Here is an 18,897-nt window from a genome sequence, read left to right on the forward strand (position 1 = left end):
AATACGATGGGGTCCCCTATCCACCACCTGGGGATGCGCTGGGTTGCCTTGTGGCTGAGCGATGTGTGGCTACACACATTCCGGATAATCTATTTACAAATTAAAAATATCATTCACAAAAAAGCAAAATAGAGTTAAAAAACAGATGTATAAAGCTAAATCTCATGCCACAAAAATAGTGCAAATAACAAACATTAGAAACATGCAAAATAATTTCAACAAAGCAACAAAAAAACACAAAAAATATAAAAGCAAACAAAATCAGCATCTGACAACCGTAAAGTTTAAAGTATAAAAACAAAACTAAAACAAATATGAAAACAGATATAAGACAGCATAACATGCATTTTTATTTGACTGACTTATGTTAATAATAAACAGGGTTCAATGGAGTTGTAAAACACACATACTTTCAAAAAAATTCATATCAGCATGAAATTAACAACGTTGGTCCTAAATAACTATAATTTACAAGACACGAACAAGTTGAAAATATAAAAGCAGAAAAAAATATTAGTAATTTTCTATATACTGATAAAAAAGAGGGAACGGAACTTTGCATGCCATGCTTGAAAACGACAATAACTATGAGAAAAGAATAATATAGCTGAGACACCATAGACCATACAAACCAAAAAAAAAATACAAGTGAAAACGTTAAAAATAAGAGGTGCTTGTAAAGCCTTAGGAAACAACTGTCTGTCGAGTATACAAAAAAGGCCTTTAAGATCATGTACAGAATGATTTTTTTTAATCATCATCATCTCATACACTTACATGTGTGTGATATTTGTAACATAGGTCTAAACCTTGACAAGGGCATACTAGTAATTCTGTGCATAACAAACTTATTTTTTTTTCAAAGCTCACACATCCCCGACTACACATCGATTTTCCTTTGCAAGTGCAAATAGGATCTTGTAAAAAGTCACTAGTCATGAGCCCCAAAAATAATACAGGTTGTGTGAGGCTTATGGGAATTCAACCAAATTGTTTGATACAAAGCTCGCAAGACATGTTGCTTAAAAGATGTTTCTGTAGGAAGCCTGGCTAAGGTCGTATCTTTCAATGTTGCTTTTCTCGTACGTAATTTGTTTAAACTGTCACGCGACTGACATGACTTTCCTTTCGGGTCATAAAAGTAAGCCACAAAACTACTGCTTACATATACTGTTTCGTCTGGGTCTACGGTAAGCAGGTTGAATAGATCAATGAATAAATAAATGTTTGTCATCAATCAGTTTCATCATAGACTTCTTTCCAATACCATATATTGAAGAAGTACTGATTGATTGATTTTTGGGGTTTAACGCCCGAGCAGCAATATTTTATATTCAGGCGATGAACATGAAATGATGATGATGATGATGAAATGAAAAAAAAAGAGATAGGACACAAGGATAATAGGGTCGACAAATTTTGATTTCCACTATAAAAAGGGAGGGATTGGTCGGGTCGGGCAATTTAGTCTCCTGTGGCGGAGCGTAAAGGTTCCTACTCCTATCGAATACCACAGCAGGGTTCTTTAACGTGCGAGGAACGTGACATTTTTCCTAACATGGCGCACCACTATGGTTTGCGGTAAGGTTTTCCGTATTATAGCCTGACAACCCCAGCATGTAACACGCCAGGGATACCCCCATTCCACCACCTGGGGCATACAACCCAATTGCTCTAGCCTCTAGGTTTCAGAGCACTATTTAGTCGCCTTTTACGACGAGCTTAGCGCTGCTGCGGGCCCATTCTTTTGACACGCATACCTGCATGGGGTTTAATGGAGTGAAGGAACATTTACCAAGGGACACCAAAGTCTCTGTAATTGCAAGACATTTGCGCAATTTTTCAGATGCCAACTGTCTAGTTTCACATGCAGACAAAAATTATTTTTCATCTATGAGTCATGACACAAATTTTGTAACAGTAGGTGGCATAGTTTCAATTGCATGTGAAAGTAAACACTCGCTAGAAGTTGAACAAAACTGGTTGCTAATGTGAAACTTTTCTATGTCACAGCGTAAAATTTCGGCGGCTTTATGTAAATTTGTTCGTCATTATCTACGCCAGATACGTCCATTTCATCTGTCATTTGTGAAAACCGAAGCCCTGATATCAGTTCATAGGCATATTGGTAGATATTATTTGATTTTGTCCAATTAAGTTGCCCTTTTCTGGTCTATAAGGTCTTTTGAAATCTCTTATCTGCAGGTTTTTTAATTCCTGAATATAGCCACATAGGTCAGCTGCAGTTTCATTCCGTCATTGGTTTTAGCGCTTGGTGTTAAATATTTGGTTACACACCCAGAATGATATACGGCTCTGTCTTTAAAATGATCATGTACGTGTGTAAAAACATTAGACTCTATTACGAAATCAGACTGTGATTCCACTTTGTGAAGCTTTTTATCTCTTTTGTAAGTCTTGTTCTTTCACAAGAAGCATTTGCTCAAGTCAGATCTTATTACCATACCAACTGAGGAAATATTTATATCTCTTTCTTTTGTTTCGTTGTATTTTTCGCCCCCGCTGTATATATCACAACTTAATTTGGTAGAACTTAAATTTTGTTTGCTAAAATAAGATTTGAAGCAAGAACGGTGGTATAGAATGTCAAAACTGGTGTCTTTTAAACTATGGACCGATAGCAGCTATTGTAAAATCTAGGAAGCTATATCATCGCTTCGAATTTCCGAAGCACAAATGAATGTGTTTTTACTTTTATTGGTAAAAACGCACATTTTTTTTGGAAATTTAGTTAGGCATATTATGCATTCTTCTCATTATAATGATACTTTGCTGTGTTTGGTAGAGCTTGGTCCTAGTGTAATTGGACTGCCAAGGTCTACCATTTCAAAGATTCAAACGTACAAAAGTATTTCAATTGTATTGATGAATATCTTAGGAATAGTATATATAATTTCTCAATTCAAGATCAAGAAATATTTAGTAAAAATGATAAAGTTAAAGATCATGAATAATTAATGACATATCTCAATGACGATTTTGTCTTTTGTTTTGTTTTGTTTTTTTTATTTTTTGGGTTTTCTATTATATAACTAATTGGTAAATCCTAATCCGATATTTCATTAAAAAAGACGAAAACAAATTTTTGAATGAGTTTTAACTTCAGCAAGGGAAAAATACAAAAATAAAAACCCTACTAATTGAACAAGTTCAAGATTTAAACTTTATACAACAAATCGAACGCTACTAACATAATTGGTTAACATGTTCTTTATTTTGTATTTTTTTCCTGATGATTACTCACTAAATTACTTGTAAATTTAAAATCCAATGAAAAGAAACAAGTTATCATTGATTATTTTTAATAGCCGATTTTTTTCTTCAACAAATTGAAATGTAAGACAAATCGAACATTCCTACAATTAACTGTTAATAGCATTTGTCACATACTATAAAAAAAAATACTATATTTTCTGATCATTAGTTTTTCAATGAGTCTTTTCAATGAGACTTTTGTTAACGCCAGTATTCTTGCTAATAGATAACAGTGAATTTTGTTGTTCTTGAACAGCGTTTAATGAAAATAGACTAGTTTAAGAGTAATCAAGGGAACCAAGATTATAGCTCTAATCAAAAGAATGTAATCCAGGGACAAATACCAGAAATGGAAAACAGACATACACAACAAAGAACACAAAGTAACTAAAATCATACATACAAAGTAACAAAATACAAATGCGCAACTCGGACTCCACTAAAAACTGGGAGCATGGACCAGGTGCACCGGTAGAGTAAGCGTCCTCCGCTTTTCTAGAAACACCCACCGAGTTGCTCAAAAAAAGTCAAGTCAAGGAGGTGATATCAAAATTTTGCGCATTCTTTTTTAGAATAATTTTTTATGTATTCTTTCATGTCTTCGTTGGCAACTATTTTTCGGCAGATTCTGTGCCAGAACGTCTCTCCTAAATCATTAAATATGAACAAGGCCTACATCTTCCGCCGTTGTATATTTTTCTTAACTTCAGTACAGACACATATTGCATTTAAATTGTGCACAAATTCGACAATAAACGTGAATTTGACAAAAAAACTGGACCATACGATTTTTTACGACAAGTCTTAAAATGAATTTTGTCCTTGACAAATTTGAAAAAGTGCCAGGTGTGTTTTCGGTGGGTACATTAAACTCTTAAAATCAAGCCCCTTTCCCGGTTTGACCGCTCCACTAGCGTATGTCCTGTTTGAAATCGAGCCCATAGTTCTTCTCTCTATAAAGCAGTTCTTAACAACATCTTGATGGATCAAATTACTCATAATGCAAGATGGTGTGTAATGTTGAAATGCTGGATATTGTTCAATAAATAGGTGGTCTGTAGGCTAAAAACCACTAATTCCACTTCCCATAGGCTTCTATGCTAATTTCACAATATTCAATGGCTTCTCTGGACTTTACCTTAACTTTAACCTGCAGAGGACTATATATCAGCATGATTCTACATATGTCAGCTCACAATCCTCAGAATGGCATGTGGAGTTAGCAGACTTGCAGTGCAGTACTGGTCATCGGAAGTGAAGTGTCTATAAATAGCATGGGAAATCCCAGTGTTTTCACAAGATAGGGGTATATTTAGAAATCATTATGGAGATTAGGCTTCACATCACAAGAAGCAAAATGCACCTATAAAATGTACAGAAATGTTTTTCCTTTCAGAAACTGTTTAAATTTTTTAAATGAGATGAGAACTTTTTTCACAGCACTATGAGGAACAGGGGTAGTTTCTGCGTAGCACTATTTTTGCGTACGTTCCAAATGCACATTGGCTGAATTGGTGGTCTGTAACCTGTAGGTATGTAGCTTTTTCCCCTGATGTAAAAAATTGGTACCACAAAGTGACCCCATTTTCATGCATACTGAAATCACAAACACAATCAAGAACTAATGGCTTTTCTGTTTAGACTCATTATACCCGTCAGTTCTTTACTTACTTTCAAAGTTTGAATCACCGCTTCAATCTGTCTTTACGTCCGTCTGTCTACAGTGGTGTAGCTCCTTTGACATATGATGTTGTATCAGAGCAAATTTGTTCCATTATGGCGGTCTGTCTAAAAACGTCAAAAGAAATTCAGCAAAATATCTACTTTGGGTACTAAGTGCACCATTAAGCATCCGCCAAATTCAGAAATACCAAAATTTTACGTTTATCTTTTTGCCTCAAAATCGCCAAATTTTGCACCCGCTAAAATAACCAACCGTATAATAGGCCATATGACTCACTATATGGTATGTTCCCAATAAGTTTTGATCAGACTACGAGAGGACTACGTGAGGACGTTGAAATTACACATAAATGCATTTCATTTCCTAATAAATCTTCAAATAAATTCGCATGATTTACTGCTTAAACTTCTGATGTAACTCCACGTATTTTGTTGCAGTACATATTGATAGTGCTTCATTTGTGTGTGTGTGTGTGTGTGTGTGTGTGTATTTTACGTGTTGTTTTCCTCATTATCAGTTATTGTGTGATTTATTTTATTTGGTTTGCTATATTGTGTATTTAGACCGTTTTTGTTTCCTGATTTCACGTTCAGGTCATGTACTTTGATTTTGGTGTATCTGAATTTTTGAAAATTCGTCATTTTTTGCCGATTCTCAACCTCAAAATTTTTCATCTGACTACAGTTAAGCCTATGAAAATGTCATGAGAAAATGTAAAAAATGGCGGTACCACATTTTTTCACCAACTTTGTAGATAGTAGCGAAATAAATTAAGTTAAGGAACCGTTTTGAGATGTTCCTCATTCATTAAAGTGAGCTCTTTTCATGTTGACATACTGGACAATGAAAGATAAAAAGGCACTCGTACACAGCAGGTAATTTAAATTGGGTACTTGAGCAGATCATATCAGGAGGTACTCCTGTGTTTGTTTATTTTGTAATCTTCTGTAGGTTGCAAATCATTATTTGCCCGTTTATTGTGATTTATATTTAATTTTTTTATTGAACTTCATGCAATAACTTTTTTTTGCAATTAACGGTTATCACACGAAAATTAACATGTTTACACATGTATCTTCTTTCCTTTCTGCATCCTTTCTCTTTTCACTTACCACATTGTTCCCTTCTCCTTCGCCTTTCTCCTTATCCCCAACCCTATTTCATTGCTCCCTTCACCATTCCCCTTATATATAATAGATTGGTGAGTATAATTTTGTCTATGTGATGAAATTAACTCATTTCCGCGGTGCAAAGTGAATAACCTAATAAACAGTTATTTTCAATGTGCAACATGGAAAATGGGACTTGTTTTAAAATGGAAACAATTATACAACCGTCATTACTGTTACATGCCAAATTTTGTTTTGAGATGACAGACGAAACTTTTTGATAAGACCGGAATACGTATTTACTTCTAAAATTAAATTATTCCGAAATAGTGTAAATAGAGTTTGTTTCTGTGCGACACGTATTAGCGGAAGTATCATATTCATCTTCAGTTTGATGTCTTTGACTGATATCATACAATCCATCTTTATCTCGTATTTTCTCTCTCACAACATGATCATAAGTACCCGTATACATACACTCGTCCTGCACCGCGGTACCCAAATGACCATACGTATTATGTCCATCTTCAGATGAAATGTTTTTTCTTGTTTTTCCCAGATGGTCGTAGACACCGTTATTCGATGCATACGTGCTCTCTTTGTCAGAAATCAAGATGTCCGTGTAATTATCCTTTTCTTTATTATTTCCTTCTTGTTGATAAGTTTTTATAGGACGAGCATATTGATCACTGCATTCTGGTTCTAGTATAAAGTAATTATTTGTCCCTGTCATTACATTCTCTTGGTCATTGGTAACATCCCTATTGTACTCTGCAGGATCTAATTGGAAACATTGATTTTGCGATTCTGTCCTTCCAGTATTTGTCCAAGATTCAAACGTCTTTGTAGATATTGACGTACAATCTTTCTTTACAGGCCTTCTGTATACTCTGGAATTTAATTATGAGAAACCTAAAATTGAATATCAAAATACATTGCTTATTTCAGTTACACACGGTGTGATATATGAAAAATCAAGATAATAGAACATTTTCAACGTTTCTGCAAGTGTTATTATTTTGCTAGCTGTTAGGGGGTAAATAAGACGAAGAAAGTCGCCAAATACTGCGCGGCTACCTTATAGTACAATGAAATTGCAATGATATAGTAAACTATAGTACTTGGACGGGCTTACATAGGCTTGTTGTTTTTATTTTGTGTGGAATAAAGTATAGTTTAACTAAAACGTACTGATACAGAAAAGAAGCCATGAGCTACTGGTTTGGTCGATTCATAATATTTCTTCCACACTAACCATGTTATATATTTTTTTTATTATTTTGCAACTTCTATTGACAATTTTCATGTCTACAGACTCAATACTTATAGTCACGTGCGAGGGGACATGGAAATGTCGGACGTCCGTCCGTCCGCATTTCTGCACCTTTTTTTTGTTATGCTTTTACCAAATAAGTTTGTTTTTTGCATGTGGCCTTATTAGAAAGAGTCACAGATTAAGTTCGATTTTGGTTACGATTGAATGATTTTTAAGAATGTTATGGCCCTTGGACTTAGAAAATTTTGTGAATTTACAGTTTTCCGCACTTTTCGTAATGCTTTCACCAATTGATTTTAGATTTTGTATGTAGTCTTACTATGAAAAGTTACAGATTAAGTTCAACTTTGGTCACGGTTGATTGATTTTGATTGAAGTTATGGCCTTTGGACTTTGAAAATTTCAGTAAATTTAAAGTTTTCCTTACTTTTTTCGTGGGGGACATTGAAACATGGTTCTTTAATTTGAATTAAAGAAGCGTGAAGCACCCATTCGCAGGTTAAAAGATGTACATCTCATTTGTTATATCATTGCATGGACAATACAAGCATGATTTTGTATCATAATGTAGTATGTGATATATATGTGACGAAATTGGTATCTAATGGGTCATTACCCCACCACGTTGCAAAAAAAATGTTGGGGGTTAAAAATAAATTCAAAAGAGCGTTACTTTTGTGTAGGTATTCCGACGGACTAAAAAATACTTTGATTTTTAATATTGGGACAACAATAATTACCTGAAAATAATTATGCTGACAAGCACTACAACAACAAATGAGATTACTCCACCGACGATACCACCAACTGAAAGTGGTCATATTTCCATTATTGTTTTTTTATAACAGAATAACGTAATTGTGTTTTATTGCTTACCATGTAGCAAAAGCTGACTTTTTTTATTGTTTACATTTTAGTTGATATATTTCATTGTGCATTTTGCCAAATAAATGATAAGTGCGATTGAAAAGACATAATAAAAGATGCATTCCATTGCTAAAAATCACAGTATGATTTTTCTACAACACATCCTTTTGACACATATGATTTATTTACTTAGTTTAAATACTGTTTACTATACTAGTTCAAACACAGGAGAAATTTGAATGGTCAATGGTTTGAAACTACACGATCTGCAACAACAACAATAAAACAGTATTAAATACAAAATTAAAGAAAAGAAACTCAGGACGTTTGCATGGTTGGTAAGATCTTGTTGGACTCTCTTATCTGACATTAGCTTAAGGTTAAATACGAATAACTTCATGTTATTTTTGAAGCAATTTACTTATCAGGATTTTTACGTGAATTCTGTTATTAAATTTATTTCCTCGTTGAAAAACACTCTTTAGCGATTCGGTAAATGTAATATTCTTTACATCTAAAACGTGTAGTTAGAGATTGGTAGACTAAACGTATATCTGCTTTCGCCCAGAAGTTGATGGGGTTAATATAATATTATTATATGACAATAAAGATGAAATTTAGTAAAATTGCATTTACCTGAAGACTTGTGTGTCATTTCCACGTTTTCAGAAGGGTTTGTTCCGGAAGCTTGTAGGATGGTTGAAGTGCTGACAGGAAAAGCTGAAAAAGTTCTTTCATGGTAAATATTCTAGACACATGTAGAAGTACATGTTTGCGTATTTCGTACTTTGATTTACTATTGTACATATGTTAAAAAGATGTTCCACACCAAATATACCATAGAAACTGATTCATGTTAACATTTACACTCCATACTTTTATTTTTTTAATGATAATATGAGAGAGTAATCAAGGTTATAGCGGTAATCAAAAGAATGTAATCCAGGGACAAAGACCAGAAATGGAAAACAGACATACACACCAAAGAACATAAAGTAACTAAAATCATACATGCAAAGTAACAAAAGCAAATAAGCAACTCGGATTGCATTAAGAACTGGGAACATAACGATCCAAGAGTTCATGATGACGACCATGAAACTTCTGTAGTGACGACTTCAATCTTGTAGCAACATAACTTTGTTCCAGAAGCCTATTTGTTAAAAATTCTAGTGCGATACAAAAAGTCTGCGTAGTTTCGGCAAGCTCTGACATAACGTATGAGTTGTGATATGAACACTACATACGCAGGTGCTGAAGGGATGTTACCACAGATGAAAAGTCATCACGTTTGTCGTAAAGTTTGGACAATAGTTTTCAAATGAGACATATGTAACCTATAAGATCTACAGGACAACTGGGTTGTTTGCCCCATGGGTGGAATGTGGTAATCCTGGCATGTTACATGCTGGGGTCGTCAGGCCATAATACGGAAAACCAAATTGGTGTAACGTGTATGGAAAGATGCCACGTTCCTCGCACGTTAAAGAACCCTCCTGTGGTATTTTATTGGAGATGGAACCATTGGGGTCCCCACAGGAGGATAAATTGCCCGACCCTACCCACCCCTCCTTATTCCCAGTGGTACTCAAAATTTGTCGACCCTATTATCCTTGAGTCCCATCCCATTTTCAATTTCATCATAATTTCATGTTCATCGCCTGGATATAGCTGAAATACTCGGAATCCACTAAAAACTGGGAGCATGGACCAGGTTCACCGATAAGGTAAGCGTCCTCTGCTTAGAGTCGTATACATATCTTGACACGATTTTCAATTACAACGACAGTTTCACTTTTACAAGTCAGCGTCTAATAGCTATTTTTGCTCTATAAGAAACTACGAAATATTCCACTGCCAATAATTTACAGATGAAGTTATTTGATACTTAAATATCACCAATACTGTTATATTCCTCTTAGGTCCAGGGTTTTGAAAGAGTAATCAAGGAAACCAAGGTTATAGCGGTAAACAAAAGAATGTAATCCAGGGACAAAGACCTGACATGGAAAACAGACACACACAACATAAAGTAACTAAAATCATACATACAAAGTAACAAAAGTAAATGAGCAACTCGGACTCCACTAAAAAACTGGGAGCATGGACCAGGTGCACCGGTAGGGTACGGGAAAACATACAAAACATTGCAAAGATGCATCTTAAATTATGTAAAATGATGTCCTTAGAAGCAGCACACCGCATTTTATGGTTTACGGAGAGTTAGAGAGAATTCCACTTGAAATATTTGTTGAAATATGAATGGTTAACTTTTGGGCCAGAACTATGCGAAAAAGAACAAAAACTGTCAAATCTAATGTTTAGGCTTATGATAAAAGTACATGACAATAATCCAACCAAATTGAGGCGGGTTAACTATGTTAAATCCATCTTGGATGAGGCACGGATGTAAGTTTCTTATTTGTAAAAATATAAATGTGAATCTATATATATTTATATATTTTATGATATTGACTGTTCTGTGTATTGTATCTATGTATTTGTCTTATTTATGCACGTTTGTGTGTTTTGTGCATTTACTGTGTCTGAGCCAATTAATAAAATCATGTCTTGTAAAATGTAATCTCCTGTTATTGAAATATCTTTTGTGATTAGGTTACGACTCTCTTTCAGTGCCTATTGTCGTGGATAGATAATTTTTTATGACAAATATGATTGCATTAAACATATATTTATGCTTTATATCTTTACTAAAATTTTGATTCTCTTAATATAAAAAAGTATCACAAATAGAATGGAATAAGTAAATACTGAAAGCATTACCTGCAAAAGTTTTCTTTTCTGATGTGGAGGATGCATATATCGGTTTTGTATCAGTTGAAGACACATCTAAGATAGAAAGAAGATCTATAATCAGTTTATTAAGTAAATTTAACTCTCCTTACAAATAAAAGTAATTATACTGTTTTATTATCTTCTAACGAGTCGCCTTCAAAAACATGGATATTTGGGTAATTCCTACTAAAAAAATCTCCTAATTAGAATGGCAAAATGTGAAGTAAACAGACTTTTTATCAGCTCAATCTGTAAAATCTTTTATTCGGGTATTAATTTCTGTAAAATAACTTATACTACTCGGAAAACCGAATGCAAACCTTAGTGATGCAACGTGTTGGGAAAGATGCCACCTGCCTCGCACGTTAAAGAACATTTCTGTGGTATTCTTCCAGGTTAGGAACCATAGGGCTCCGCCCGACCGTACCTACTTCTCCCTATTTCCAGTGGCAATCAAAATTTTACGACCCCATTATCTTTGTGTCCCATCCTATTTTTATTTCATCATCTTTTCATGTTCATTTTATCATCCATTTCATGTTCATCGCCTGAATATATCTAAAATATTGCTGCTCGGGCGTTAAACCATAACAATCAATCAATCATTGATATGAAAACTCCAAACGTAGGTGCTGAAGGGATGTTGCCACGGATGAAAGGAAAGTTGACAATATGGAATTAAAAATCATCGAGATTGTCGTATAGTTTGGTCGATAGTTTTCCTTTACCATCGATCTCTAAGTGTAGGTCAAGATATGAGGCTGACTTCACAGTGTCTGTAGTATCCTTTATCTCAGCAAGTAGAGGAGCATAATTTGTTCCCGTTGGAATGCAGACCGTATGCTGAAAAACGCGTCCACCACACTGAACAAATTTGTTGTCGATTAAAAAAATCAAGCATTTTGAAAACATCTTCGGTATATTTGGAAGATGATTTGTAATCGTTTTTTTTTCCAAAGTATGAGAAATCTGTACCAAGAACTACATATCTATATCTAGGTTGAAGTATGCAAAATGTACGATACTTTGTTTAAGCCCTTAACATTTTGTCTCTGGTTCAGTTGGTTTTTTTTTTATTGTATATCACAATACTTTATTCTGAAGAAATATAGTTTAAATATCAATTTTTCAAACAAAAAAAGTCAACATACGAAGAAGTCATATCAAAATAGTTACAAAACATGAAATATAGGAAAAACAGCGCTAACGTAAAACTATAAAGGCAATCAAACAAACGTGAATAAAATATGTTGCTAAGAACCATCAATACATAATTAATTTGTAAAATGGACTGTCTGAAGTTTTCTAGTTATTAGCAAAAGCATGACATTTGATTGCAATATGAAAAATCTTGTTAAGAAGGTAATGTCTCATACTCCTAGCTCCAAAACTGAGGCGAGATCTTCTATACCTAGACCAAGTCTGACTTAAATTGCAACGTCGCCGGTGTTTCGGAGTTTGATGCATCTATTGGAAGCTATTACGTTTGTTTGTCATTTTGTAAATAACATCCTACACAAATATCGACTAAACTTCTTTCTTATCCAAATTATATAGGCAATGTTTTAAAAGTAGACATAACCGGATAACCCCAACATCAATCGGACTAATAGCCGTTTGAAGGCAATGAAAACAAGGGATTTAGCTTTTTTCTCATGTTTGTTGATGTTTTATGAATGAAACACTATAGATAAGATAATGTGACAATATCGTTGAACTCAGAATGTTACACGATATGTATGTTTACACTTACTTGAGCAATTGTACAGAATGTTTGCATTCGTTGTACTTTCGTTAGGAATAGATACTGCTGAATTATTGTTTAACCTATAGAATATTGCGTTTTGGTATCTTTCTTCATTGGGAAAGTAGTGTTTGGAACAGTTGCTGTTAGTTTGATAAGCCCTCATACTCAAATGATCTATCCGCAGATTGTCTGGGCAAACTAATGTCTTATTAGTTCCCGCCTCTATAGTAATACAGCGTTCGTCTACAAAAAATACTCGTCAACATGATTTTACATATATGTTTGGTATTCATACGGACTTGATTATTAAAATTATTTCTGTTCAGTTTCAAATAATCAAGGAAATAGTTTTTTTATAAACTTGTGAAATAAACAGAGTGCAATGTAAATGAAATTATGAATACAATATAAAAACACAAATACTTACCATTGCAGGAGTAGTCTATTATTAATTCGGGCTGTTTGCTTTGAAAAAATACTTCCACGTTGCAATATGAGTCATTTAAACAATTTATATCAGTGTGTAGACATTGCCTGCATATAATGCTATCCATGTACACTCGCTCATTAACATTACATGATATCAATCTTTTTAATGACTTGCTGTTGAGTTTGGCATCTAAAAATGTTTTAGAGTTACCATATTATATTATGAAATAATATGTTTCTAAATAAAGTATAACTTCCATAAATATGAAAATAAACCATCTTATTCTGATGAGAGTGTACTCCTTAAACCTCGTGTACAGCATAACTAACTTTGTACAAAAATATGATTGGTATATTTGTTTTAAGAGCCTGTCAATGAGAAAACGATGCAAAACTGGAAAAATCGTCCGAAAGTCATTTTGGAATTGCCGTAAATTTTATATTATGAATGAAAGAAGATCATAAAAGATTCCCAAAAATGCATATAATAATGACCAGACTTTGTTCTATTTTAGTAACAGCCGTTTTTAGGTATTAGGGGCATTTCTTTAATGATGTGCCGCATTTCATGGTCAAATTTGGACCATATTCATCAGTTGTTAATGTTTGATTTGTTGTGTGAAGTGACAAAATTTTATTTGAAGTTGTTGAATTTATATTCATAGAAGTGGAAAATAGTCACTCATTTAGCTTTATATGAACATTGGCTGCGTGACAAGTTTCCAAAAATAGAAGACAATTTTCATACGACTTGACATTGATAATCAAAAAGCCTATACAAGCTAAAATAACGCTTAAAATTATCACTGTTGTAATTGTTGTAAAGGTAGAAACTGTATTATATCTAAATGCTATAAAGTTTCATGCTGGACATTTAAAGTTTCATATTTTTATTCAACATGTGAAATAGAGGTATCTTTGGTGAAAATGGGACAATTCTTAAGCGATTTATTCAGCCATAATGCAAGATATATCAATATTCCCATTCAAATTTTATATTAGAATTACAGAAATAATTTATTTCAAATCAATTCAACACAGCAGGACGTATAAAACTCACTGAATACAATTTTCTTAGAACCCACATGTATAGGACGAGTTAGTCTTGGTACGATGCAGTCCAGTGCAATGGAAGATGTTTCCTTCCCCTGTACTTGTATTCCCCTAAAAATGCCCAATTTTTTAGTTTAAAAGACTTATTCATAAGTACCTACCGACATGAATTGAAATGTGTTCTTATATTCCGAATAACAGAAAATGTATGTATCGCAAATTGTTCCTCGGAATGTAGGTCGTTTCTAAGTATACAAAGGACCGATCATTTTACAAATGCTTTTGAGTCAAGAGAAAGTCTTGTTTATATATTTATATTTTCGATATTCAGTAACAGTATATCACATGTAGGTCCTTTCATGCATGTACAGATGGACATCATACTTTTACTGTTTTTGGCATCACTGGATTACGACGAGTTTATGAAAGAACATCGTTTAACTGTAGTGATAGAAGAGGACCTGCAAATCATTGCATTATTTTACATTTCATACAAACAAGTATATTTGCACATTTATTATTGAACATATAAGCTGGGACAAGGACACACTGTTTGTGTATAAAAGATGAACTAATCGAAGGCTAACTAAATGATTAAAGGATTATTACTGATTATTAGGTAAGGTACTTTTAGTTTTGTTGTAAAAATACAAATATTTTATTGTACCAAAACATTTACAATAAATGGTCATGACACATCAGTAGACAATGGTTGAAACAAGCATACTCTAACTCAACATGCTCAATAAGTTTAAAAAAAATAAAATGAAAAAGGGGTTAACTATATAAGGTTAAGAATGCTTATTTTTCATTCAATTTGAACATTTTTCCTATTCAAATCTGTTGAAAGGCGAATTAACAGATTTTAAAATTTTTTTAGCATTTACAGCTTATTGGGGTCCAAAGTGGGGCCACATAACAGAAATCTTTTTTTTTATTTCTTTTTTTTTGTCAGATTTTGTAACTTATTTATTACATGTAGATTCCTCATGAAAATCCCTGCCTAAATATTATTTTTCAATCAAATTTCAGATATCTCTTATGGTTTTTGGTTATAGGAATTTTAGGAAATTGTTTTTTTATCACCCTTTAATTTAGCTTCTTTCAACTTAAATTGACCTTAAAATTTTGCGCAATATTGCGCCAAAACCAGTTGAGCTGTAAGTCGCTTTATTTAAAACTAACATTGTGTCTACACTTGCCCAAATTGAAGAGGGTTTCACATGTTGTTGTTGTATTATGCTCTGCTCTGCAAAACTTTATTTAACAATAAATTATTGGTGACATCATTAGGTTTCAAACCGTTTGGACCTACACACACATGGATACATGTACATGTATATGTGGTTGCTAAGAACATAACTTAATTTGCCCATTCTGTTTAGGGTTTGACCTCTAAAGGCAAGTTTAGCAGCAATGGAGTATTTTATTTTTTGTATATATTGTTATGCTGAATTTGAGCAGATCCAGATGCTTGCAAAAGATGAGAAACGCTTACCCAATTTTTTCCTGAATGAAAATGTCGATAAAAATAAGCAGTACATGTACATATGTATATTCACTGCAATGCTAAATAACATATATGCTTGATTATTTATTTGAATTGTTTCTAAATATTTTTAGTGTAATGATATACAAAATATGACAGTTTTTTAAATTAAGAATTTTATAAGAGGGATGAGCCACATGGGGTCTACATGGATCAGCCTACATGTATGTCAATAAATTTGGATATACATGTATACGAATCCAGTCTCTACAATTTACAATGCACATGCTTGTAATATTTGATATATAAATACATGTACATGTGCATGTACTTTTAATCAAACAACTAAATGCTAAGTTCATGTAATCAGGTATTAAACTATCTAATGTAGTTGTGTATGTTTTAAACATGGGTTTTATAGTACTCCTTCTTTTAAATTGGTTGATACTAGTACAAAATGTGCATGTAGAGTAAATCTATTTTATGAAAAGAAAAATATAAAACCCTTGTTATTTATGTTTCTGGTAAAGAAGCTTAAATACATTTATCCAAGTGATTCCCTGTTGTGTGATTAGCAAGAGACTGATACAAACCATGCCATGGGTCATGATTGATGCACTTCAAGTATTATAGAAGATGATGGAGGAAATACATTGTAACCACACACTTCTGACCTGTTAAGCACCAAGAAGACAATCATTCAAGATTTTAACTTTAATATGTACATGTAAAACGACTATCTGGTATTTTGGAGAAATTGTTGCTGAATTTATAGATGTTTTACGATAATTTAAAAAAAAAAAAAAAAAACCTCCTAGTGTTTAAGGTCAACAACTCTGGAAAGCTATATTCTTTTGATTATCTACCCACATACTAAATATCAAAAGGCTAACAGCTATTTGTATATGTCGAAACACAAAAAAAAAATGATCATATTTACAGCCGGGACACAATTTTTTACATTAGAAACAGCCACATTGAACACAAAATTATACCTGAAGGTCAAAGTTCAAGGTCAATTGTCACAAATTCTAATATTCAACACATCATTCTGTGGTTGTATCTACCACATGCCAAATATCAAAAGTCTATCTTGAAAGAAAAACAAGTTAAAGAGAAAAAGCGTTGACATGGTTTAAAAGAGGCAGATGGACGCATAGACAGATTGAGGGTTGTAGGGCATCCACCATATTTTGATACTACTTTAGATTTTTTTAGGTTTATATTATCATGTTTTACCTTCATCGACAATTTCCTTTATTCTTAAAGCTAAAAAAAACGAAAAAGAAACAAGCACAAACAGGTAGAAAATTTTCACGCTTCCAACAAATCTTGGCTACTTTAAAGTGTCCTTTTATTGTCATATCTGAAATGCTCAGCATGAAGTGCTGTCTAGTTGCTAAATAAGGGTGCATCTTATTGAGTGCAAACAAATCAGCTTGTTAAAAGTGTTATTTTAGGAAATACAGGGCATTGAAATGTGGTAAAAATGACAATTTTCTAAAAGTTGGCATTTGGCCATAATTTAAGGTCAAACATTTTTTCAAGGTCATTAATAGAACCTATATATGCGTTATGTTTAATAGAGTTGAATACACTTAGCTGAATAACATTGGTTTAGAAAAGGGCAATTATAGGCTTAATACTTAACTTCAGATCTTCTTTTGCATATTTCAACCATGAAAAGTTACCATTTTTCAACGGAATTTCCTCAAAACAAAATGGCGGCCATATGTTCATCGTCTTTAATTTTTCATCGTCTTTAATTTTTCGAAAAAAATATTTTGCAATAAAAAGTTTCTTATGGGGTCGTACCAGATGTACTTAAGTTTATATGTCATTGCCAACATCACGTTTGGATGGTTTTACATGAATTTCTCATGGACAGCCTCTTAAAAAAACACTGGCTCGATTCCACTGCTGGTGGATCAAAGGAATTCTAACCCACTAGTTAGACTTGTCTGACATCATATTTTATAAAACAATATTTACTATATATATCAAACTTTAAATAAAAAATACTAAAACACCGAGGATTCATTACCTGTATTGCACATGGTTTGATGGATTTAGCTACCTATTTCGATATTTTTTGTTTTGAGTACTCTCTGTATACAATTAACTTTTGGATTTAGATCTTTTTATGCATTTGCTTTTTAAACTGCTGATGAGAGGTTACTCCTTGAAAGGCTAATCTCATATAATTCAGTCTATACACAGACAAAAGGTAGACATCTTCATATCTTCAACCTTTGATTAGTGTAATGCAATGTAATTGATTTCTGAAAACATCTTATTTTCAATTTTGTTTTGCTCTAATCGCTTATAGTTTTAAAGTGTCAACTATTGAATCTAACTTTAACTTCAAGATGTTTGATATTTTTTTCTTACTTATTTATTCATGTACGTGTGTACGATTAGGTTATGTATAATTTTAAGCTTTCAAATTTCCCCCTTGTTATCAGTAATACAATTACATTTGAAAAGAGAAGATAGCTCTCGTTTTATTTTGGTGATTTCCACTTTTTCATTTCAGGGAAGTATCAAAAATGCTTCTTTTCCGTTTTTTTATCACTGAGGTGATTGAAATGAAATTTCAAATGTCAGCTATAATTTAACTGTACTTACATTCTAGAATATCAGCGATCAACAAGATGGTTAACACTATTTTACCATATGTACGTTGCATTGTACCCGTACACTAATTTAAACCCAGTGTAAATGTAATACATTTTATCAAAATAGATAAATAATAAACTATTTTATCTTTGGTTGATATATTACGTGTTACAGATATGTGTGCATAAGAAGGAAGTTTGTATTAATTTATTTATCGTGAAGTTTAAATACCTTTATTTGGAACAGAGACTTGTTAAACATTCCACAATCTCATCACACCAAATTGATGTTCTCAACCAGCATAAAACTGAGTTATGATTATTTGGAATACAAAAAAAAAACAAAAAAAAACGAAATCAAATTCAGAGAAACTAACAGAATTGATCTTCAATGCAATTACTTTGTAAATGGTATGGAAGCACCTAATGCACATTTGATAATGTCGGAACATGCTTACATATTTATTGATAATATTTGTACTAGAATCAACAAAAATATTAGAATGAAAAACCATCGAAAAAACAATTGTATCAATTTGTTTTAAATGACACA

At 32.9% G+C, this 18,897-nt stretch overlaps 1 protein-coding gene across 6 annotated transcripts; it reads right to left on the bottom strand.

Moving 5' to 3' along the window:
- Nucleotides 1-5,753: 5,753 nt before the first annotated feature.
- Nucleotides 5,754-18,503, bottom strand: LOC148619849 (uncharacterized). Of its 6 annotated transcripts, XM_088580182.1 has the most exons (9): nucleotides 18,355-18,432; nucleotides 16,320-16,400; nucleotides 14,245-14,348; nucleotides 13,183-13,374; nucleotides 12,762-12,998; nucleotides 10,997-11,062; nucleotides 8,849-8,932; nucleotides 8,086-8,152; nucleotides 5,754-6,959 (listed from the first exon to the last, which is right to left on the bottom strand). In XM_088580182.1, exons 2-9 carry the CDS (start codon nucleotides 16,325-16,327, stop codon nucleotides 6,386-6,388), a joined length of 1,332 nt encoding a protein of 443 aa, XP_088436308.1. In that variant the 5' UTR covers nucleotides 16,328-16,400; nucleotides 18,355-18,432; the 3' UTR covers nucleotides 5,754-6,385. The 6 variants fall into 6 exon arrangements, with proteins under 6 accessions (XP_088436308.1, XP_088436313.1, XP_088436311.1 ...); XM_088580185.1 differs by lacking the exon at nucleotides 14,245-14,348 and having other exon boundaries at nucleotides 5,758-6,959; nucleotides 18,355-18,429; XM_088580188.1 differs by lacking the exon at nucleotides 18,355-18,432 and having other exon boundaries at nucleotides 6,757-6,981; nucleotides 16,320-16,825.
- Nucleotides 18,504-18,897: the final 394 nt, after the last annotated feature.

Source organism: Perna viridis, chromosome 4 (assembly GCF_037379345.1).
Source record: "Perna viridis isolate PV_CMFRI_1.1 ecotype Kerala chromosome 4, ASM3737934v1, whole genome shotgun sequence".
NCBI lineage: Eukaryota > Metazoa > Mollusca > Bivalvia > Mytilida > Mytilidae > Perna > Perna viridis.